This window comes from Arvicola amphibius, chromosome 2 (genome assembly GCF_903992535.2).
Source record: "Arvicola amphibius chromosome 2, mArvAmp1.2, whole genome shotgun sequence".
In the NCBI taxonomy this organism is placed as follows: Eukaryota; Metazoa; Chordata; class Mammalia; order Rodentia; family Cricetidae; genus Arvicola; species Arvicola amphibius.
The window spans coordinates 177,904,389-177,929,882 of record NC_052048.2 but is presented as its reverse complement, the minus strand read 5'-3'; the positions used below and the strand labels follow the sequence as shown (position 1 = coordinate 177,929,882).

Sequence of the window (25,494 nt, the reverse complement as noted above, 5' to 3'; positions counted from 1 at the left end):
TTTAGTTGGGGGTGAAAATAGTTTTAGGAAAGTGAAGTCTTTCCACTTACTTGATAAGAATACAAACCTGAGCCAGGTTTTCTGATTGAATGACTGTTGTTTCTGGATGATTAGTTTGGGGAGTGACTGTCTGGGATATGCTCAGTCTTTTCTGTGGTGAAATTCTTCTTTCAGAGGTCTTCAGTAACTTTTTCATTGCAAAATCAAAAAATGAATTTCTAGCTGATACTGAAGTTCTGCTGTCTTTGGCTGTGAGGAACTTTATAGTCCTAAGTGATCTCCCATGTCTCCTCCAGTTTGTGTTCAGAAGTGCTTACTCACTGCCTGCCTGGGTCAGAGGAACACCGGAATCCAGGGAATTCATGTCAGTGCAGTTCTATTGGCCAAACTCCCAATGCTGTTTGATATCTTGTATCTTTTTACATGTTTCTTTTCATGCTGAGAATTGTCCTGTTCCCTTTCTACATGCTCAGACACTTAGTCTTTTGTGTATTGATCTCCCCTCTCATTGACAGTTTACCAGTTTCAGTTGTTCCTGAAGCACTGTTTTGTAGGCATGTTCTAGTATTTAGTGTGTTGTTTTAGAACTTGAGAGCAAGAGCCATATCCTACATTGCTTGTACTGTTAAAGCTGGAATAGTATCTTCCATTTGTAGAAATTCAGTGTAGGCATGTTGAAGAAGGTAAACATAGCATAGTCTCCTTTTCTGCTTTAAGCAAGGGCATTGGAAGCCTGAGGATTATTTATCTTTCTTTCTTAGGAAATCCTTTCACATAGTCACAGGTATGAAAGGTGTGATTTAATGGGTGTTGAGAAACCTGTCTGTGTCTGCTTCCCTTTGTACTTGCAATACTAGCTTGTTTGTAAGCCTGATTATTTGAATTAACATTTACTCTATTTTTAAATGAAATTATAACAGCTCTTGAAGACAGGTATTAAAATGAGGCCACATCATAAAACATCTTCTCCCAAACCTACTGAACAACAATGACTAGAAATAAAGGTCAGGGACTTTTAATTCCAGCCAAGATAAAGACACTGTAGTCTATCTTTCCCAGAAGTACAACAAAAAACTTCAGGAAAAATATAAACTACTGAGGCCTCCAAAAAGGAAATAATAGCAAATAAATGGGGAGGGGGAGAAAGCATTATTTAATAAATGAATGATAAAACAATAGCAAGCTTCATAAGTTCTCTTCCTTGTATTCTGGGCAGGCTGAATTTAGGACTCTGTACCAAAAGGGGCTCCAGGGAGAAGTCTTCCTCTTTGTGCTCAACAGATTTGAAGAAGAGGGGCCAGTGGAGAACCTGTGTTTTCCTGAGCACAGGAAAGAATTCTTGTTGCTTTTTTCCCCCTCTAGTTTTTTCCTGAGGCCAGCCCCAGTAATAGAACACTTGTACTATGGTATGTAACTGGTATTATAGACACATAAACCTTGAGAAAAAAGCTGTTCCTGGAAAGGGGGTTCCTAGTACATGATAAGTAGGGAGAAAAATCTACCTAATATTATTATTATTAACTTTTTGTTTAGTATTCCTTGTCCTGAAAGTGAGTCCATTTATGTAAAATTGAGCATTAGCACAGGAACTAAAATTGAGTAACCTCACGTTTCTGGTTAAGAGAACGGATAAAAGAGGTCTGATAACCAGAGACATTGACAGAAATGATATTAAGGTGATGGAGGAGTGAACTAACTTTGAAATCAACATGCATAGGACAGGTGGGATCTGGATCTGAGTTAATTCCTTTCTAACTAAAACATCAACATTCCTAAATCTTCTAATAGAACTCAAAGTATTGTGATATGTTTAAATTGTGCGGGGTACAAAAAGTGATCTCCAGATTCAATATTAATTCTCAGCTGAATGACTAATAACATGCTTCACAGAACTAGAAAACAATCTTAAATTCACAAGGATACAAAAAAGATCTTTAATAGCTATGGTGATTTGAATAAGCATGGGCCCCATAGGCTCATATATTTGAATGCTTAGTCACCAAAGAGTAGCACTGTTTGAAAGGATTAAAAGGATTGGGAGGTGTGGCCTTGTTGGAGGAAATGTGTCACTGGGCTTGGTCTTTGAGGGTTCAAAAAGCCCATGCCAAGCCTAGAGCTTCTCTTTTAGCTACTGCTCTGGTGCCTGCCTGTGTACTGCCATTTTTCTCATTGTGATGATAATGGACTAAACCTTGGTCATGGTGTCGTAACAGCAGAACAGTGGACTAAGAGGACAATAGCCAAAGCATGCCGAGCAAAAGAACCATGATGGAGTTATCTACAGTGCCTGATTCAAAATATATTCCAGAGTCACAGTAGTAAAAAACAGTATGATACCAGCATAAGTATAGATACACACAAGACCCCAAAATAAATTCATACATCTGTATCTAAATGACTCTTGGAAAAAATGCTGAAGGCTTGTGTAAATAGAGACTGCTTGTTTATCTCCCCATCGCCCAGACCTGAATAATCACACAAAACTATTATTAATTAAACACTGTTTGGCCAATAGCTTAGGCATATTCCTAGCTAGCTCTTATATCTTAAATTAACCCATTTCTATTAATCTGTGCATCACTACGAGGATGTGGCCTACTGGTAAGATTCCAGTGGCAGCAACATGGCGTCTCCCTGGTTCCATCTACTCCCTATTTTTGCCTGATTTTACTTACAATGGTAAGCCATTGGCCAAAACAGCTTTATTCATTAAGCAATAAAAGCAGCATTATACAGAAGGACATCCCTCATCAGTCTTGCTTTGGGAAAAAGACAGCTTCTTTGATAACTGGTACTGGGAAAATTAGACTTATTTGATATAAAAATAAACTAAAATTATATTAAAAAATTTTTAGTAGGACACCCTAAACTTTGAAACTACTAGAAGAAAACATTTATATGGGCAGTGATTTCCCAAATAGCACTCTGGTAGCCCAGAAAAGAAGCAAGAACTGAGAACAGGATTATGTTAAATTCCATAAGCCTCTTCACAGCAAGAAGGCAATAGAATTAAGACGCAATCTGCAGGGTGGTAGGAAAGCTCTGCAAATAACATCTGACAGTGAATTAATTTTTAGAATATATAAAGATCAGAAAACATAACAGAAAAAAAATCAAATTTGACCTGAGAAGGGCAAATGATAAGACATTTCTCAAAAGAAGTACAAAAGGTCAATAAGAATGTGATAAACAGCTAGGTATCTCCAGGCATCAGGACAGTGAAAATTAAAACTGCATCAAGAGCATTTTTATATTCTGATAATATAACGAAATATATTATAAAGCATTTTGTTATGCATATTATTTTATCATTTATTAAAAATGAACAAATTTTTATACTAATGATATTTTTATTAAGGAATTAAATTTTAGCTGAATATTTAGTACTATAGGATGTAGAACATCTTCAGTGATTTTAGAGTTGATTTTGTTTCATAATTTTCAGTTCTGAGAACGCTGCGCTGCACAGATGTGCAGTACAGAATGGCAGAAGGAAGTGTGTTTGAGCCATTTTGGACCCTCTAGTTTCAGTCTGAAATTCATTTAACGATTTTTTTATGAAATTCAATTAATCATCTCAAAGAGCAGTTTTCAAAATAAAACATTCTAATTTAATACAATCCAGAGATGCAGTAATTTGATGCTGACATGCTACAGAATTATGGTAGAAAAGTATAAAAAATTTTTGCTTTTCCATAAGTTATGTTTTATAAAAGCAAAAATTTTATTTGTACAGGAAAAGTACTGCAGTTGATAACTACAATCCTCTCCATCTGAGCAGTGTTTTAGGGCAGTTTTGTTGGCATTGCTGGTATGATGGTCTGCGTCATGTGAGAGCTCAGAACCAAGGCCTCAGTGAAGTCACATTGTGCAACATGGTGAGCATTGCCAGAAACACCTTGACTTTGTCCTGATTTCCACACATGCACTGTGGCATACATACAGCCCCACTTAATGTATACCCTCCCAAACATGCACACATATACACACTACACATATTTCTTTCTTTTTTTTTTTTTTTCTCATGGTTTATTTTTTTTTATATTTAGAAATTTCCATCTCCTTCCCTCCTCCTCCCCCCTCCCTCCCCTCCTTCTCCCCTTTCTCTCCCCTCCTTCTCCCCCTTCCCTCCCCTCCCCTCCACCCATACCTCCCCTCCCTCCCTCTCAAGGCCAAGGAGCCATCAGGGTTCCCCACTCTATGCTAAGACCAAGGTCCTCCCAACTCCCCCCAGGTCCAGGAAGGTGATCGACCAAGCTGAGAAGGCTCCCACAGAGCCCGTCCATGAAGAAGAATCAGAGCCCAGAGCCATTGTCCTTTGCTTCTCAGTCAGCCCCCGCTGTTGGCCACACTCAGAGAGACGGGTTTGGTCGCATGATCCATCAGTCCCATTCCAACTGGAGTTGGTGATCTCCCATTAGTTCTGTCCCACCGTCTCCATGAGTGAACGCACCCCTCTCGTTCCTGACTTTCTCCCTCATGTTCTCGCTCCTTCTGCTCCTCATCGGGACCTTGGGAGCTCAGTCCAGTGCTCCAATGTGGGGCTCAGTCACCTTCCCCATCTGTCGCCAGCTGGAGGTTCCCTCACGGTCCTGACTTTCTTTCTCATGTTCTCTCTCCTTCTGCTCCTCATCAGGACCTTGGGAGCTCAGTCCTGTGCTCCAAGGTGGGGCTCTGTCATTTTCTTCATCTATCATCAGGTGGAGGTTCTATGGTGATATGCAAGAAATTCATCAGTATGGCTATAGGAACTGGCCTTTTCAGGCTCCCTCTCCTCAGCTGCCCAAGGAACTAACTGGGGGCGTCTCCCTGGAAACCTGGGAACCCCTCTAGGGTCAAGTCTCTTGACAACCCTCAGGTAGCTCCTTAAATTCAGATATATGCTTCCCTGCTCTCATATCCACCCTTCCTATATCCCAAGCACCCCATTCCTCCGAGCTCCCCCCGCTCTCCCCTTCACACTTTTCTCTCCCCATCTTCCCTTGGCCCAGTCTTGCCCAACCCTCAAGTTCCCAATTTTGCCTGGCGATCGTGTCTACTTCCAATATCCAGGAGGATTACTATATCTTTTTTGGGAGTTCACCTTCTTATTATCTTCTCAAGGATCCCAAACTTATAGGCTCGATGTCCTATAATCATGGCTAGAAACCGAATATGAGTGAGTACATCCCATGTTCATCTTTATGGGTCTGGGTTACCTCACTCAGAATAGTGTTTTCTATTTCCATCCATTTGCCTGCAAAATTCAAGATGTCATTGTTTTTTACCGCTGAGTAGTATTCTAGCATGTATATATTCCACAGTTTCTTCATCCATTCTTCCACTGAAGGGCATCTAGGCTGTCTCCAGGATCTGGCTATTACAAATAATGCTGCTATGAACATAGATGAGCATATGCTTTTGTTGTATGATTGGGCATCTCTTGGGTAGATTCCCAATAGTGGAATTGCTGGGTCCTGGGGTAGGTTGATCCCGAATTTCCTGAGAAACCGCCACACTGCTTTCCAAAGTGGTTGCACAAGTTTGCATTCCCACCAGCAATGGATGAGTGTGCCCCTTACCCCACAACCTCTCCAGCAAAGGTTATTATTGGTGTTTTGGATTTTAGCCAATCTGACAGGTGTGAGATGATATCTCAAAGTTGTTTTGATTTGCATTTCCCTGATAGCTAGGGAGGTTGAGCATGACCTTAAGTGTGGCAATTTCAGACATATAGAAACTGAAGTGTTCATTTTTAGTACATTAACATATAAATTCAAACTTTTTTCAGTCAAAATAAAGTAATAATGAAAATATGGATCTACATAAAGGAATAGGACTTTGAAAGTAACTAAAAACTTCTTGAAATATAAAACAAGCCAAGGGCATGATATAGATATGTTCTCATGAAAACTGTACTTGATTTATTGTTATAGTGTGCTACAAGACATTGCCACCTATTTTATGGCAAAACAATGTGACAATAGACATGAGTATGGAATATAATAGTTAGCATGATATATTTTGCCTAGAAGCAGGCAACCCAGTGGAGTGCTGGGATGCCTACTGAAGGGTAGTAAGTCAGAGGTGGTTCCCAGTGAGGCTGAGGAATGTTCCTCAAGGACAGAAGTTCTTGACCCTCAGGGGTCGCATATCAGATATTTATATTGTGGGTCATAACAGTAGCTACATTAAAGTTATGAAGTAACAATGAAAATCATTTTGTGGTTGGGGGTCACCACATGAGGAATGTACTAAAGGGTTTCAGCATTAGGAAGCTTGAGAACCACCGCTCTAGGAAGCAGTATATGATGGCATGTGTGTGGTGCTGTTTTAGTTCCAATGCAGTAATGTGAAGAAAAGAGGGCATTAGAGGATATTAATTAGGTCACCCAGCAGATTAATGCTGTTTTAAAAGAAGCTTCACAGTACTGCCTGAAATTACCTGGTGCAAGCGAGAAGGAAACACAGAACAGACCCACTTAGGAGTTTATTAGACGGGGTATGTACAGGCTTGGGGAATCGGTGTGCAGAAAGAGAGAGAGAGGAAGCAGAAGCTGGTACGTCTGGCTTTTTAAAAGCCACCTAGTGCATGTGCACAGGGGGTTGGTGTGACTATGTCATAGCAGATGATGGGCTCATGGGCTCATGCATGCGCACAGGGGCTTAGCTGAGTCATCGTGGACGTAACCATGCATGTGTGCATGTGTATCACACAGGTGGGTCACATGGGGCCCTTTAACATTCAGGCACCTCTGCGTCTGAGGGCCCATCTGCATGTGCACGGCCCTAGAACCCCAAAATATCAGCCTTATATGGCTGAAATCATTACACTGCCTCTTTGACTTCAGGCCTTTTGACCCTTTGATGACCCCTGGGTAGTGCTGTCTATAAAGACCAGGCCCTCTTCACACACTAAGTTTATTGGTACCTGATCTTGGACTTCCCGTCCTCCAGAACTGTAAGCAAATGAGTTTCTATTCGTGATAAATTAACTCAGTCTAAGGTATTTTTTTATGTCAGCAGAAATAGACTAGACATTATTCTCCTCTCACTCTCAGTGTAGTTTAGAGATCCCTGTTTGTTGAGGGATAAAAAGGCAGAAACATTTAACTAATTAGCTTCTTGTTCCTGTTGGGTGATGGTTGTCCTCAGCACAGAAATACTCCACATTTCTCTTTTTATATACCCCTGTGATGGAGGAGGGTCATCTGTCTATGTGTTACTTTCATTGGTTAATAAAGAAGCTGCCTTGGCCCTTTAATAGAACAGAAAATTAGGTAGGCGGAGTAGACAGAACAGAATTGTGGGATAAAAGAAAGCAGAGTCAGGCAGATGCCTCAGGCAGACGCCATATCTCTCCTCTCCGAGATGGATATAGGCTAAGATCCTTCCCGGTAAGACACCACCTTGTGGTGCTACACAGATTACTAAATATGGGTTAAAACAAGATACGAGAATTAGCCAATAAGAGGCTGAAACTAATGGGCCAGGCAGTGTTTAAATGAATACAGTTTCCATGTAGTTATTTTGGGTAAAGCTAGCCGGGTGGCGGGAAGCGGCCCTCCGCCGTTCCATCTACACCCCTGAATGAGAAGTTGACAGCCATAGTCACCCCACACTCCCACATCAGTGAAAGCCTGGGAAGGAAATGAACTATATAGTATATCAGGAGTAATGACTGCTGGGCCACTTTGAAGTCAACATATTAGTGAAGGTAAAGTAAGCCACTCTACTCACAGAAGTAATTGATTTTGTATAGTGGCAGCAAATAGCATTGTATTTCAAACCCATGTTACTCATTTGACTAAATTTTGGTGCTTTTATGCCTATGACAGTGGTGAATTGGAAGTAGGGAACAATTAATAGTCCCACCAGGGTACATCCAACGAAGGGCTCACATCCTGTGGAATGTAGGTTTGAGGCAAGTCTTGGAGAGACAAGATTGGAATAAGTCCATACTAAAGATTAGGAGGAAATAGATTAAATGGCATAGGAAAGAGATGATGGATGGAGGGTCCTAGCAGGCCTGAGCATGGCAAATGGAGGCCCAAGCATGACAAATATGGTGCCAACAGGTTTTGCCTTTTACCTTTCTCCCCCTTGTTATTAAATTCCTAAAGCTAGCCCCCATGGCCTAGTCCACTGACTCATTCCTGAGGCAAAACACCAAGTCAGCAATCAAAATCCAATAAGGATTTACCAGCACAGATTCCCCCCTTTTTCTCCTTAAAAACCCACTCCTATGAAAAGCACCTCCTTTGTTGCTTGCACTTGCTGCCTTTGCTTGCTGTCTGCCTTTGCAGCACACCACCCCCCAGGTAATAAATCTCCTTTATACTAAGAATCTGGTGTCTGAATATGTCCTTTACTGACTCTGAGGGGGGCAACATCTCTTAAAATGGACATAGTTAGCCTTGGAATGAGCTGTAGAAGCGAGGATTACATACTGTGTGTTCTGCTCACTTTCTTGTAGTAGGCTTTTGTTGAAATAGTAAATGGTTACCATCTTGAAATTTTAATAGTAGATTAGACTTAATAGAGATAAGCAGATTGAAGGATGTGTACATCCTGTATTACAAACTAATCTCTGTGACACCACACCTGATGAAAAGAATGGAGGAAAGATCATTTCAGAGGCTTCAGGCCTTTGTCACTTGGCTCTCTTGTTTTTGGTCTCATCCCTGGTGAAGCAGATCATTGTTTGAAGGAGTAGGAGGTGCTTGTTGTTTCCGGGCCACTGAGCTAGCTTGGAACCAAAATAATCACACAGAAACTATTAATTAAATCACTGCTTGGTCCATTAGCTCTAGCTTCTTATTAGCTAACTCTTAGATATTAATTTAACCCATTTCTATTAATCTGTGTAGTGCCATGTGGCAGTGGCTGACTCTGGCGGCAGCTCCATAGTGTCTCCCTCTCCTTCCTTTTCCCAGAATTCAGTACAGTTTTCCCTGCCTACCTATGTTTTGCCCTTTCAACAGGTCAAGGCAGTTTCTTTATTCATTAACCAATAAAAGCAACACATAGACAGAAGGACCTCTCACACTAGATCATTGTGTTGGGGTGCATAGTGGTTGGCCATTTGGGACAAACATGAAACAGAAAACAGAAGAGAAAAGAGTTCGGGACAGAATATGCCTTTCAAAGCACCTCTCAATGATGCCATCATACTACAAATCCATCAGGATCACAAAAGCCATTAGCTGGCAACTGAGTCTTTAACACATGAGTCTTTTGACATAGCACTTCATACCCCAACCATACAATTGCTTATTGAATAACTGGTTGCAGACTGGAGAAAATCTGTTGACACTGGTTTCACCTGCTAACCTGCTGCCCTTGCTGTGCTTATTAGTTCTGCAGCACATTGCCATATAAGCCTTCTGGAGCAAGCCTTTTCCAACACACAGGGAAGCTAAGACATTTACAGAACATAATTTAGGGAACTCTGGGCCATGGCTAAAATCACTGCTTGATCTTTTAAAATACAATTTTATTTGAATATAGCCACACCCATTTTTTTTTCTGGAGCTGAGGACTGAATCCAGGGCCTTGCGCTTGCCTAGCTACCACTGAGATTATTCCCCAACTCGCCACACCCATTTTTATGTATTGTGTATGACCGCTTTTATACTATGAAAGATTCGAATAGTGTTGAGGAAACATACAGGCTACAAAATTCTAAAATGTTTATTAATTGATCCTTTTCAGAAACAACAAAAATGCCAGGCCTGTTTCCTACTGCTGCTTAGCAAGTTACTACAAACCTGCTAACTTAAACAGCTTGGTGGCTTAAAAACAGGACAGAGAGCTCTTTTCCAGATGAGGCTAGGAAGATGACTCAGCGGGCAATGCATTTGCAATGCAAGCATGAGGACCTGAGTTTGAGTCCCCATGGTTCGACTGGTGGATAGAATCTGTAACCTCAGTGCCTCCCTGTAGTGAGCTAGATGGGAAGCTGTGGGCCAGCTGGTCTAGCGTGTGGGGCAGTGAAACAAGGGGAAAGGCAAGGACTAGCATTTCAAGTTGCTCTGACTTCCACATGCTTGCTGTGGCATACACTCTTATACACACAAATGTGTACATATATACCTATCATATACCAATATACACAGAACAACTCTGAAAAGCAGTTTCACTTAGCTGGAGTCAGAGGTATGGCCAAGGCCTGCTCTGTGGCCACTCTAGGACGTTTGCTTACCTTCTCTAGCTGGAGGCTGCCTGCATCGTCTATCTCCAGCTTCTCATCTTGTACTTCCTGTGCCAGGCTCCTGCTTTACTCTTAGAGGGATGCTTGTGATTATATTTGGGGCCTGCCCCACTGTTCTGGCATAATCCCTCCCATCTTAAAACCTTTACTCACATCTACAAAGAACTTTGCATCATAAAATAAATTTGTAGGTTCTAGAGAATAATACCTGAGTATCTTTGGAACCTTGCATATAGCTGATTGGTCTTCCCCCTAGTCCCTGTAGGTTCACATCTGCCCTACATGTAAAATGAATTCTCCCTCTCATAATAGCCTCCAAAGACTAAACCCATGATGTCAACTCTAGCTCAAAAGTCCTAGATGTTACCATGTAAATTGTCAAAATGTAGTTATGGGCAAGTTTCTTGGCTTTTTCCTCCTGGTGAAGAATAATGTGCTTCCTAGTTTCTTAGGTCCACGGGTCTCTCCATATGTGCTCCCCAAATACAGTGGTGGAGTGGGCAGAGAATCACACTTAACACTCTTTCTCATTCTTAAAGGGAGAAGCATAGGGGGAAAAAAAAGATGAAATTAATAGTGCTAAAGAACTTTGAAATCCAACCATGTAAACTTCTTTTAGGCTTAAGGTTTGGGAATACTATTTTCCCTACCCCTGTGTGTGTTCTGATTGGGTGTTTTTGTGCTACTTTAGTAGAACTGAGTAGCTGTGAGGAGATCTTACAGCCTGCAAAGCCTAAAATATTGCTTAGATTGTCCTTGTGAGAATATACACTTGTTGACGGCAGGAATATTTGCCTTTTGCTCATTAACATATCCAAGTCTCTAGAATACCATTTGCTATATAATAAACCCTTACTGTAATGTGGAACAAAAAGTAAAAATTAAGGTAGCAATGGAAGTGAGGGATAAACCTTTGATATTGCTGAAACAAACCTAGTTTATAGATAAACAAAACATTCATTGATAAAATAGGAAAAAAAATTCTTGGCTTATGAAGAAAGAAATTAACAGCTTAAAATAGCATATTGCATTCAAACAAAAATTGCAATAGAATGACCAGTGCTAAAATACATCTTGGAGAGATTATATTGTTGAAAAAGACAATACTAGTCACGTGGATGTGATGGTGCATGTCTGCAACCCTAGCACATTGTAAACTGAAAGAGAGGGACTGAATTCCAAGTCAACCTGAGCAGTATAGCAAGTTCCAGGTCAGCCTGTGCTATATAGTGAATACGGGGCAGGGAGAGATAGATTCCAGAGACTGACCACTTGACCCAGTCTGATTTTAGCCATTCACGGTAATTTTAAGTGTCATAAAAGAATGGGGATAGTGTCCACAAAGCTATAAGAGAAAGAATGAGATTTAAGAGTACTTTACAAATTGCTAAGCAAGTTGTATTTCAAAACAGAGACAATAATCAGACTTTCAGACTTGCAAGAATGTAGGGACCATAACATCAATGAGCATTTCTTACAATTCAAATTATAGTAATCCTAAAATTAAGAGTAAATTCTATTAGAGGTTGTAGAATATGAGTTAGCAGTGAACACTGAGTTTATAAAAGAAAGGATAAAACTACTCTAGGAATCATTGTTAAAACCAAATATAAATATTATACATATGCTTATAAATATTTCTCATAATTCAAAAATTCAAAATTGAGGAGAGATGGGCAAGCAGACAAAAGTGATGTGATATGTACATTATTTTTCTTAGGTTTTATAAGTTAATTTTTTATTTAAAATTTTGTGGCAATCACAAAAGAGCTGAAGTTAAAATATAAACCTTGCACATTTCAGAAAGAAAGCATAACACTTAGTAGAGCACAGTACCTCTAGCTCTGTTCAGTAAGGTAGCAAGTAGCTATATAGAGAACATAACTGAAGCTGAATTTAAGACACAGTTCTTTAGTTCCTCCCGTGTATTGTGAGTGCTCAGTAACAATAAAGAACCTATAGATAATATATTCAGTGATGTAGAACATTCTCATCATTGTGAAAAGTCTCTTGGAGAGCATTGCCTTCTAAGGAACAAAGAAAGTATTCAAAGTAAAAGTTGCTACACAGAATGATTGGATGCAGTTGACACTAAGTATAGTCTGTTAAATGAGAGAGAGATAAAGTACAGCCAGCCAGGTGTGCTGAAGGACAGCTCTAATGTTAGCATTTAGGAAGTGTTAGCAAAGAGGATTCCAAATTCAAGGCCAGCCTAAGCTATATAGAAGAATGATTTGAGCCAAAACTTAAACAAAAACTAATTGTAGAAATTAATTCCTTTTAACGTTTTTTTTTTGTTTTGTTTGAAACAGGGTCTCATTGTGAACCTTGTGCACCTTGAATGAGTTCTGCTTGCCTCTATCTCCCAAATATTAGGGTTTTCCAGAACCCCAGTTTTACTAGAAGCTTTTTAGCCAGGTGGTGGTGCCTGCCATTATTCCCAGCACTTGGGAGGCAAAAGCAGGTGAATCTCTGTGAGTTCAAGACCAGCGTGGTTTACAGAGTAAGTTCCAGACAGCCAGGGCTACACAGAGAAGTCCTGTCTTGAAAAAATAAATCGTACAAATAATATTGAATCCACATATAGTATAAACCTCCAGTCCCAGCATTTGGGAGGCTGAGAAAGGAAGATTGTGAATTTGAATCTAGCCTGGGCTACCCAATGAGATTATAATAAATTATAATATTTCATATCTGTAGGACAAGCATCTTATGTTGTTAAATAAAATTCATCAAATAAGGAAGTATCATATCAATTTTTAAATTATGTGTGTATGTAGATGTGTGGGTATACATATGCAATAGCACACTTATGGAGATCAGAGAACAACTTTCTGAAGTAAATTGTCTTCTTATATAATGTGGGTCTCAGGGATTGAACTCAGGCCACCCCTTATCAATTCCTTAACACATGGATTTCCCTTCATGTACTGTCTTGTATTAGTATTTAAAGGAAAAAACTAAATGATTATATATCCAAAGAATATTATCAAAATTCAATGCCTGTTCTTTTTTTTTTTTTTAAGAAAACATTGAGAAACAGAAAAAGGTGAAGAATGCATTGACAATTAAAGTATATCATAAACTTAAAACTGGGGATACAGCTCAGTGGTAAAGTGAGTTCAGGGTTCTGAGTCTGATCCCCTAAATAGCAGCATTGCACTTAATTTAATGGGAAGCATTAAACAGGATAAAATACCCAATATTACCATTCTTTTTAGAATATTAACTAATACAGTCACTTGGTAAGAAGCAAAAGAATATTGTTTTGAAAAGAAAATAGCGAGAATCTAGGAAGGATCTTGTTATATTATTAAGTAAAAAAAGAAAGGTCAGCATTCAGGGGTAAGCATTTTAATAAATCTTGGTGTTATGGTTAGTGCTAGTAACTTCCTTACTAAGAAGTTATTCTCAGTTAAGTGGCATTGAAGACTTGGTGGGTGAGGAGAGACAAGTGTTAAAACATTTGTTTTTCACTGATCTTTTTAAATACTTATAACCAGTCTTGTTAAATTAATTGCTTTTATAATTTAAGGAGTAAACAGTGAGTGGGCTCTCAGTTTTTCATACTTTTTGTTCCCACTGTCCTAACAGAATGAGTCAGTTGTGGCTATTTTAGATGATATGAAGAGGAGTTGAGAAAGGTAGAGGGACGGGGAGTTTGATTGCCAGTTGAGGAGTAGTATAGATGAGTAGAGGACATGAGTAGGAGGATGAAAGGCTAGCCTTTTAAAGAAAGATGTGGAACCACATAGCTCAGCACACAGCATCTGCCTGCTTCTAATGCTTGGCAGAAAGAGCTGACGTCATTGATGGTTGTCAGTTTGGGAACCTGTGGGTGAGAAGGCGGTAAGAGGGAATGAATGAGCATATCATATGTTAATTTCATATAGAAAGTTTCTCTAGTCTGATGGCTTTTTAGGATTTGGGGAAATTTTAGCCTAGGGCTTTCTATAATATTGCCATTATCATCATTATTATTGTTTATTATCTGTATTTAAAATTATGCGTTTTTTTTTATTTGTTTGTCGTTTGTTTTTTCTTTTTCACCCTATTGGAGTATGTTTTCCAGGGCAGTATTTGTTGAACTGGTGGTGGTGGTAAAGTCACTATGAAGACAATTAGGAAGTGGTTAGTAGTGGACTCTAGGGAGAGAACATTTTGATTAAATTCATGCTAATTAATTTGTCTTTTAGTCTGACCAAGGACATGACTGGAAAGGAAGATGTGTACCGAGGCCCAGCCATCAGGGCTCTCTGCAGAATCACAGATGTGAGTTCTCTTTGTTTTAGTAGGTTGCTAAAGGAGACTATCTTTAGGTAGCATGCAGATCTAGACCCCAAGTCTGACCTGGTGGATCTTCAGTGTGAAGAAAGGTGACCACCAGAAATGTTATTAACTCCAGTATTTTTCTTCATCAGCTTGTTTTTCCTTTTATGTATTGTAGTCTCTTCTTTTCTGTTTGCTGTCATGAACTATTATACTTGGTTATATCATACATAGGAAACAAAAATCCCATTCCATTCTACCTTTTTACAGAAGCTTTATTGTAGACTCAGATCTCTCAGGATTTGAGGTAAACCTTTAACAAAAGAGGGACTAGAGCATCTGTCAGGAAATCAGCATTGCGGTTTCCATTAGCCACAGTGGTAGTCCACCACCTACCAGTGATGCAGATACTTGAGGGTAGATATGTGAGTAGTCACTAGAAAGCTGGTAGATTATGTCTACCTTGTCCAGGTCAATTGTTTACTCTTATCTATTCTGTTCTATGTGGAAAGGTGAGATTATATAGCTATCTCTTCTAGGAACTCGGAGAAGGAAAATTTAAAAGGGTCAGGATTGCCAAGCAGATTTATGCTTGGGTGTGTCTCTGAATTGCAATCTTTTCACGGTTTATAATTTTTTTGAGATAAAATCATAAACTCACTACATAGCTCAGACTGACCTTGAATTCATAATCTTTCTGCCTCAGCCTTCTGAGTGCTAAGATTAAAGGTGTGGATCACCATACCTGCTTCGTGTTTTATAATTTGATCCAGATCAAATTGAAAATCTTATAAATTTAAATACTAGAAGAAATAATATAAACAGCTTGATTTATTTTTGCTATCTTACTATTTTGTTGCTTTCTTTTTAGTATTCTTAGTATAAGACTCGGAAATATTATTGTTCGCAATAAAATTATTTTTAATCTCAATGCTGGTCTTAGTACGTCTACTCATTTGTATCTGCCACTACCCTTCCAGGACAAAAAGCCCTTTTCCATGGAAGTAAAAGAACCTTATTTCCAAAAGTATTCCATGCTGAGGGCTTGCTATAATAGTATATTATATGTTTAATTTCTTATGCCTTAAAATAATCAGAAATTGCATTTGATGTGTAGAATTGTTCAAGATGTAGAAAATGTACTTTTTGTACAGAAATATCTAACCATCTTCAAGATTTCAGAAGGAGCCTCCACTCCCATATAGGAATTTTCTTTTCTTTCTTTCTTTTTAGTGGGAGACAGAGTCTAACTAATTTGCTCAGGTTGATCTTGAACACACACATACATGCATATACACTTTCTGTGTGTGTGTGTGTGTGTGTGTGAGAGAGAGAGAGAGAGAGAGAGAGAGAGAGAAAGAGAGAGAGAGAGAGAGAGGGGGAGGAGAGAGAGAGAGCACATGCGCACGTGTGTACTGATTGAGTTCTGTTCTCTAGGATATTACTATATATAATCTTTTATTGCAAAATGAATATTTATACAGAACACATATATGGCCAGTTTTCATACATTTTTTGTGGGTAGTTATTTTAAATGAATGATTTTAACAACTTTTTCTTTTTAAATGTTATTAGGGAACAATGTTGCAAGCTATTGAAAGATACATGAAGCAGGCCATTGTGGATAAAGTCTCCAGTGTATCCAGTTCAGCACTTGTATCTTCCTTAGTAAGTGATGAGGCAGCAGCTGTTTCTTATACATGATCTTGTTTCTAGTTAAAACATAAATTCCACTATTGTTCTCTCACAAGAAAAACAGTCAAAAATGTGTGTACATCCTGTTACTTTATCCAGCTGTGTTTTATTTAGAAGAATACTGTTCAGTTTTAATGAGCAATAAAAACTTGAACTTTCCATGTTTGGAAGCTTTGGGGAACCTGGAAGCTTTGGGGAACCTGAAAATTGTGCACCTACTGAAGGTGGTGCGTAAGATAAGAGCAATGAACAGTAAAGAAAGAGCGTTGGTTTTTATGTTCTTCCTTTGTGTCCCATATGTTTGCCTTTTGCCTCTTTGTCCTTAGCTCTCCTTGGTTTCCTGTATCTATCTATGTCCTTTAAAGTCTCCCTTACCGCTTCAGAATTTCCTTTCAAGAAGTGACCTTTTGTTTCAGTAATAGCTTTTCTTTCTCCTTTCATCAAAACAAAATTATTCATTACAACCTTACACATTGCATTTGGTTAAAATCAGGGAATGTGGAACTAGGAAGACTGCTTGGTTGATTAAATGCTTGCCAGTGAGCATGAGGACTTGAGTCAGAGTTTCAGAACTCACATAAAAAGACATGCATGGGGCATATGCTTGTAATTCCAGCTCTGGGGGTCTGGGGGTGGGGAGAGGCAGATTTCTGGAGCTCACCAGCTAGCCAGTCTAGACAATTGTCAGGTCCCAAGTCCTAGTGAGAGATCTTGCTTCGAAAAATAAGTTTGACCTCTAGCCTCTGTATACATGTGCACACCCACCCACAACACCTCGCCCCCACATGCACCCCCACATGCATTCAAATCATTAGAGCACTGAAATTACAAGACTGCCGGATTCTAGGGTGTCATGGATCAGGCTTTAGACCAAGGTGATATCATAGTCTGTCTCTTTCTTCCAGTGGAATTTTCTGGAAGTAAAGCTTATATTAACATTATTTAAGTACATTTTGTATTTTTCCCCCTTTTGTTGCTTTCTTTAGCTTGCTTCTTTCAGCTCACAAAGGAATGGGTGTTTGTTTATTACTTTGCAAAGAGATATCGAGAAAAAAAATTAGTTTATAGTTGTCCTAGGAATAGAGACATTGTAGACTCAAAATGAAACAATATTTTCAGTGTTTGGGAAATGTCTTTTAGTAATTTTGCAAGAAATTTAACTCACATTTCTAATGTGTAATGATCATGCATTATATATTCTCCCTGTTTTCTTAACTAGCACATGATGAAGATAAGCTGTGATGTGGTGAAGCGATGGGTGAATGAAGCCCAAGAAGCCGCATCAAGTGACAATATTATGGTGCAGGTACTGTCTCTGAGTCTTGTTGTCTTCTCTTTCAGAACAAAGTACTGATTATCCAATATTAAAGTCAGTTTTTGACATATTAATCCACTTATTAGTTAGTCATTTTATCTACTAGGTATCTTACAAATTTTGATTATTTCCATTGGCTTTCAAGTGTTTGGTAGAAAATAGGTAGGAGTGTTCAGGGAAGACTGTTCTTTCAGTAGTACACAGACATGCTTATTGCAAAGGGATTCACAATGCTTTCCAGTCTTTCACTTGAAAATAATTTGTGTAAAAGGAAACTCTGTTTCTTAGGTGTTGATGATAGCTATTGTAAAAATAGTCAATTTTACTGTGTAAAACATTAAAACATTTTATTAAAAAGATCTTAAGATATTTAGTAGGCTATTCTTACCTAAAGAAATAGGATCAAATTTTTAACTGGTGGTTTTGTGTGAAGTCTCTGTATATGTTTGACCAAGTATTAATATTTACAGCTTCTTATTTTAGCATATTTAATAATGTGGAAAACAGTCATTTTTCTTTTCAAAGACATCTATCTATTGGTCTAATTCTGATCATTGTACTTTTATACAAAGCATCAGGATGATGACACTCTCCTAACCTACTTTAGGAGATTAATCCTTTGTTAAGGTGGTAACAGATTTAAAGCCACTTGAAGGGGCCTTGAACCAGGTACAGTGGAATGTACTTATGGTCCCAGCACTCAGCAGGCTGAGGTAGGAGGATCACTTGAGTTCATGAGTTTGAGACCAACCTGAGAAATCCAACAAACCCTGTTTATAAGTAAGTAAATCTGTTACACTGGCAGAACCTTGGATCTGAGGGTGTAAGCCAGTGTTGAAACCACTAGATTTAGCTTCAGATTGTCTGAAGTCCCTTTCTTACTTGTCTACTTTGAATTTAAAACTTCTGAAGTAAATTAGATTCATTTTTATTGTTCCCTGTGTTTAATTTCATATAAAAAGATACTGTATTTTGTCCAGGTCCATGCAGTTGTCTTTCCTGTAGGTGTCTTATCATCGCCCTGAGCTCATGGTGCACTTTTTCCTGTTCTTAGTACCATGCATTGGGAGTGCTTTATCACCTTAGGAAGAATGATCGCCTCGCTGTCTCCAAGATGTTAAATAAATTCACCAAATGTGGTCTCAAATCACAGTTTGCACACTGTCTGCTGATTAGAATTGCCAGTCGCTTACTGAAAGAAAGTGAGGACGGGTAAGTCCCCAGCTGAGCCGGCTTCACTCACACGCCATGCACCTCATCTGTCACTGCCCATCATAAAGGAATTTATTTCTTCCATGAATATTTTTAGGAAAGCACTGACTTTACAGATTAAAAAGATTTTTTTTTACTTTAATGTTTACACACACACACACACACACACACACACACACACATATATATATATATAGTGATTATTAATAATATACCTACAAACTAATGGTGGACAAAAATACTATTGATCATAAGTTGTACAGATGATTGAATATGATATCTAGGAGCGATATTAAGAATGATCTTGTATATCTTGTATTTTTATAAGAGAGAATGTTGATATACTAAATTGGATGATCTGCCCAGGGTCACTATGTAAAAGTGCTTTAGAGGTGGACTTAGCAATAATATTGTAGCAGCCCTAGAGGATGTGGGGGAGAACAGAAAGAGGGTAGGGATCTTTCAAGGTACAGCAAACTTGGAACAAAGAAGGCTCCTCATCCCAAATGGCTATGGTTTTTCTTTTTAACTTATAGACAGGATCTCTCCAGGTTAGCCTCTCTTGCCTCAGCCTGCCTAGTGCTGCATTACTACCTGGCCAGTTATGGCTTAATTTTAAGAGCTTTCTCATTTGATCTCTTAACACTAAGATCTCTAGACTAGTTGCGTTCAAAGCATTGCTGAGAAGGGAAGCGTAATAATCTGTCTTTCGTGTCAGCTGTGACTGTAGTGTGCTGAATTTGATTAAAACCAAAACAGCTGAGCCCAAAGTTAGCTACTGGCTTCTCTTAACAGAAAAGACTTGCTATTTTCTTTATTTTTCTTTTAAGTATTATTTTATGCCAGTCTGTACTATACTTTTATATGCAATGCTTGAGTTTAATAGTTAAAGAGGCAAGAACAGTGTGACTTTAATGAAGAAAAAGTATTAGAAACAAATTCACTGATGACCATTGCTAGTTAACAGTAACTTCAGTAATAGTTTCACCTTAGGGTACCTTTCCTAATTATGGTAGATAAACTTTTTCATGAGAGTGCTTTTTGATAGTTGAGACTGACTTTACAGCTCTTAGAACTTTTGGAATCCAGTATAGTAATCTGGCAGTTTCCTATTCTTTTAACATGAAAGGCATATTTATACCTGATAGATGGAATAGTTATGCTTTTAGATGTTATACATCTGACTAGAATTTGATCCTGGTAGTAACTGGCTCTTGTGACTTAAACAGCTTATCATCTCTAGAACTTAGTTTCCTTAACTTTGAATTTATCTGTCAGAATTATTGCAATGTTTTAAGTCAAGTACATTGACAGTAAAGTGGACAAATTACTAAAGAACAAAGTATTATTCTTGACCATATCTAATGTAGTTTACATACAAGCCTTTTGTAACAACTGAAACCCCAAGCTGATAGTGTTACATAGTGTTACGTGTTATGATTCTTTAAACATTTGGCTGTGCAAACATCTGTCTACAGATATGTCAAGGTAATCAGGTGTTTCTGATGCTTATCATACTACTCCTCTGTTGTGTGACAAAACTTTTCCTGGTGAGACATAATATACACATCTAGTCACCCCCAGATAGGGAACTGAGGACAAACCAAAGTACAGATACCACTAAAGTTCAGTTTCATGAATGAATGAGTTTTACAGGATTATGGTGGAAGGTTACTTAAAGGCACAGAAATGACTCAAAGCTGCACTATCAGGGCCCACCCCAGCATGACTAACAGCTCATAAAAGATGGGAACCTGGAGCACACTGCATAACCAGCAGGCAGCTCAACAGCTTGGACAGTGTCCTTTCCACGTGACTCTAGTTTAAGCTTCTTCCAGGCAGGTGGTTGGTGTCAGATACTTCTTTGTAGCTTTTCTCCTCTGAGAGTCTTCTCTGTAGCTCAGATTGTCTGAGTCTTCTTTGTAGCTCTGTTCCCATTACTTAATCTGGCAGAGAGTGGACCTAGTGAATCTGGTCAGTTTCAGGAACTTCCTGAAACTATTTTGAGTTATTACCTTCCTACTTAAGAAGCTTCCCTGCAGGATGGAATGTTTCAGTATTGGAAGAGACTGTTAACATGACATTCCACCTCTAACTTTGACTGGGCCGGATAGACATTCTTCCCACTCTCCCTTCTGTAATGATCTCTGAGCCTTGGAGGGGGTGACTATAGAACTTCACTGTGACTAAGAAATAGACCACCATGCCACAGTAATAGGCTCTTCTTCTCAGGAGCTTCACCAGTGGTTATGGGTTGAGGCTTACAACAATGATCTATCTATAAAACACACGTTTAGGAGGCAGTTTGATAGGCACATCACATCTATCTAGAAAAACCATAGGACTTGCTTCCTTATTGGTACCCATGACCTCCCTATTTACAGATTTTTGTCCTGGCTTAGAGTATCTGACATGAAACTCCCTTTTGTGGAGAAGGACTTAAATCAGTTGGATTTACTTAAATCAGTTGGTCTTACTCACAATAGCCAAGCCACTATTACACAAACAGGCGTATCCTGCCTGGCATATTGCTGTTTCAACACTGAGGGTCTGTAGCCAAGCAGGAATGTTGATGACAGTTCTTCATCACCAGCAGCCTCCCTGGCCCCTTCTGGCACTACGAAAGCTAGCTAGCAAGGTGTAAGCCTCCTGTTCAGTCTCAGCTTTATTTTTCCATTCCTGTAGTCAAAGTATATACATGAATTGTCTTCATCAATAGGATCTTACCGTCTAGTGCTGGGATACAGCCAATAGCAGCAGCAATAGCCTTCATGATTTGAGGGGGTCTCAGGCGCTTCCCTAGCCAACAATTCACAGGAAGGTAATCTACCCCTGGTTTTCATTCAGTAACTTTATGGACTCTGGGAGTGTCCATTTTCACTCTTGTAAGATACCTTTTGGCTTTGTTTCCCTACCAGTTAACCCAGCCTTGGTAGGGTCGTAAGGTAGGTGGAAGTACCCTTGCACCTAATTGTCTCTCCAGTGACTTTCCAAATCTGCAAAACACTCAGAGGTCAGCACTGTGTCATCTTTAAAACAAAACCTTTTCCAGAGGGTGGGCAGGACAAGGCAACATGCTAAACTACCATCCCATAACAGATAGTGGGGTTACACAGATAATCTTAGGGAAGCACTATCAAAGTGCCTGGTCATCTGTTCTGAGCAAGTGTCAGCTGACCCCAGAAGTTTGCAAATAAGAAGATACTAAAGGAGAACTTAAGCAACTTCTAATATAGCATGGAAAAATTCTATCCATTTGTATCAGTTGCTTCCTCCACAGATCTGAGTTGAATACAAAGTGTGGACAGGAGGTGCTAACTTAATTAATTCTTAACCTTCAGACCTTTCCTTTGAGCTATTAATTTACATTTCCTAGAGGTCTTCCACTGAGCCTCCCTATATTTCTCTGATAAACCTGATAAACTCAGTGGGCCTGGCCTAGTCTATTTAAACCTACACCCAAAGCTAAAGGGGACTGTGGTCTTGCTCTCCCTTGCTGTACCTGTTAGCTTTCTGGGTCAGAGAGGACCTAGTCTGGCATGGTGGATGTAGCTGCAGCTTTTGGGCTCTCCATTCACAACACCTGGCTGTAGGAGGTGGGTTCCCAAATGGGCAAACCATGTAAACTCCTAGTGTAACCTTTTGCTGGAGGGAAATGCACCTCCTTAGTAACTGAGGTTTTGATCACCCTTGGAACTGCTTGGTTATCTTCACCTGTATTATTGTTCTTCTGTGGACTGCTCCTTGGACTTCAAAGCCTTCCAGAAGATCCTTAGCACAGAATTTGATTTTATCAATTCTTACTTAGGAACTGTAGCTTGACACAAATCCTGCCACATTTGTCTTCGAGTAACCCAGACAGACCTCTTCTTTTGCTTTATCATTTTCTCATCCCTAGGATGCTCTTACTTTATGGACACTCTTTTCATGCTGGTCTAAGTCACTGAGATCTGCGTAAGCTTTTCCTACTTCATAAAGATCCTCTCTCACACCAAAGGGCCCAGCAAAGCCACTAAAGCTCCACACTAGCCTCAAGGTCCCTGCAGGATCAGCCTTTTCTTTAACTTCTCTTGTAAACACAGTTCTATCTGGTCTAGTGAACTGGGGTTCAAACACAGTTTCTCTAATTCCAAGTTCCCTTAATAGCATCTGCCCCTTCTCTATTGTCCTCCAGCCCTTGATACTTATGGGGACATCAGATGGGGATAGCCCAGTGTTCCTAATGACTTTCGTAAGCCAGTCTGACTTCCTTCATACTGTACAAGTTATGCAGCCTTTGCCTTAAAGGGGGATGGGTAGTTAGTTACATGACTCAGTTTTTCTGCCTCTATAGCAGTGAGACTGATTCCATATGCTCACATGTCCCACAGCCTCACAAGCCATGCTATGACAGGCTCTTTCATTGTTTGCTTAAAAGTCTTTCCAAATTCTAGAAATTCAACTGCCGAGTATTCCCTGATCACCCTAGTTTCTTATACCAGACTATTGTAAAGGCCCCCATCTTTATGTTGTGTGACAGATCTTTTCTCTTTTCCTATTAAAAGTTGAACCCTTCAGATGTCTTCTATTGCTTTTACTATGTTCTCCTCTTCTTCACTTTCTGAATCTTTCCATGGTTCTTGGATCCCACAAAGGGTGTTGGCACATGAATCTAACTTGTACTCTCTTTTCCTTATGTCCCCCAAGCCTTAAGCAATAAGCCAACTCCTCCATCTTGTTTTCTACTTTATCCAATTTACTTGCCCAGTCAGAAGCTAACACAGAGGATGCTAATTGGATAGCCCTTTCTTGTTGCAGTTGCTCCTTTACACAGACGACTTCCTGCTTTACACAAACAGTTTCCTGTTTAGCTGTCATCTTGGCTTCAAATGCATTTCTGATTTCACCCAACAGAGGCCAGGCAACTTCAGCTGCTGCTTGCTGACAGTCTTGATCCTTGTCCACTAATTTCTAAGACTGTAAAATTTCCTTTAAACCTTAAAATGTTTTCAAGGCATCTTCATCTTCATGTTTACAACCTACTTGTCAAGCAGGCATGCCATTTCATGTCTGCTACTATACAAATGAAGTCAGACGTCTGGGATTCTTCCCACAGACACTTCTAATCCTGATGGCTCACCCTTAGTTACATGTCTCACTCCCCTACAAGAACCATGCTGCTGCTGTCATAGCACAAAGGTACAGTAACACACACCATACAAGAAAGGACAACTCAGAATTTCCTCTGAGGATGATCCTCTCTCAGTCTGCTCAGCTTCAGTTACATGCCTCTCTACCCATAGCCTGGATCATGTATCCACTTCTCACCAACTCTTCATTTGTTCTTTGATGTCTCTGTTTGGGTGCCAATCATGTAATATGACAAAACTTTTTTTTCATGGGGAGATATGAATAGATACCTGAAAGGGAACTGACAACAGACCAAAGTATGGATACAACCAAAGTCCAGCTTGGTCAACCAGTGTGTTTTATTGAAGGTATTTACAGGAATATGGGTAGGATATTACTTATAGGAGCAGAAATGATTCTGACAGCTATATCACCAAAGCCTTTCCTAATTCATGTATTCCAGGACAGTAAGGGATATTGTCTCAAAAAAGTTGACAGATGGCACTTTGCAAATGGTACCTGAAGTTTACTTTTGGCTGCTACACACATGAACGTGCACCTATATTCTCTCTCCTCTCTCTCTCTCTCTCTCTCTCTCTCTCTCTCTCTCTCTTCTATATACTTGAACTTGCAAAAAATGTAAAGCAACTATATAAAAATGTTTAAAGATATAGTTTAGTGGACATGTAAATGAGTAAGAAATTTCACAAACCATTACAGACATGAAAAAAATCTAATCAAAATACAGCATCAGAAATAAAAATATATTTAAAAATTAATTACAGTGGGAAAGAGATTAGAGATTTTTGGACAGTTCAGTGGAAACTACCTAAGTTGAAATATAGGAAGAAAATAAGGGAGAAATGAATAGACTACTTGAAGCCTAGCAAAAAACATCATAGTCTAATGTATCTGCAGTGTGACTCAGAAAGAGAAAAGGGAATAGGCAAAGTGAGTATTTGAAGAGATAAAAGTCATCTGCAGATCCAGGGAGGCTGGTGAGTTCAGGTAGAGTGAATAAGAGTGAACCACATGTAGTCTTGGTTAAGAAAGCCTAGAAGATGGGAGCTAAAGAGAGCAAAGCATGTTAGAGTCAAGGAGATGAAAGTAAGAATAACAGTTGCTGTGATGTCCTTCATCATTGTCAGCTCGACCAGACTTAGATGACCTAGGAGACACACTTCTGGGCATGTCCTGGCCTGAATATGGCTGGGGTCCCCAAATGAATAAAGGTAAAAAGGAGAGTGTGAACTGGCGTCAGCCCTCATCTGTCTCTGCTTCCTGACCTTGGGAGGAATGTTTCCAGCTGCTGGTACTCCTGTTGCCACAGCCGGAGCCACTTTCACTATTATGTGAGCCAGAGTAAACCCTTTTTCATTTGGTTTTGTCGTAGAAAAAAGCAATAAGAAAAATAACTGACATAGAAAACTTATTCCAGAAAGTAGGACTGTTGCTGAGACTACCTGGCCATGTGTCCCAGTGACTTTGCAACTGCTTTTTGTTGATTTGTTTGTTTGAGGCAGGGTCTATCTATGTAGTTCTGCTTGTCCTGTAACTGTAGATTAGACTGGCCTTGAACTCAAGAGATCCCTCTGCCTCTGCTTCCTGGAGAGGCTGAGGCAGGAGGATTGCCACTAGTCTGGGCTTCATAATGAGTTTCAGGTTAGTCTGGCCTACAGAGTAAGACACTGTCTCAGTATAC

The 25,494-nt window shown here is 39.4% G+C and overlaps 1 protein-coding gene across 1 annotated transcript in view; it reads left to right on the top strand.

Moving 5' to 3' along the window:
* The window catches only part of Copg2 (COPI coat complex subunit gamma 2), a 124,751-nt gene that overhangs the window by 21,124 nt on the left and 78,133 nt on the right, over positions 1 to 25,494 (top strand). The window contains exons 6-9 of the mRNA XM_038318942.1: positions 14,389 to 14,464; positions 16,037 to 16,129; positions 17,376 to 17,462; positions 18,526 to 18,683. Coding sequence (XP_038174870.1) covers positions 14,389 to 14,464; positions 16,037 to 16,129; positions 17,376 to 17,462; positions 18,526 to 18,683 — 414 coding nt within the window. The remainder of the gene's footprint in view (positions 1 to 14,388; positions 14,465 to 16,036; positions 16,130 to 17,375; positions 17,463 to 18,525; positions 18,684 to 25,494) is intronic.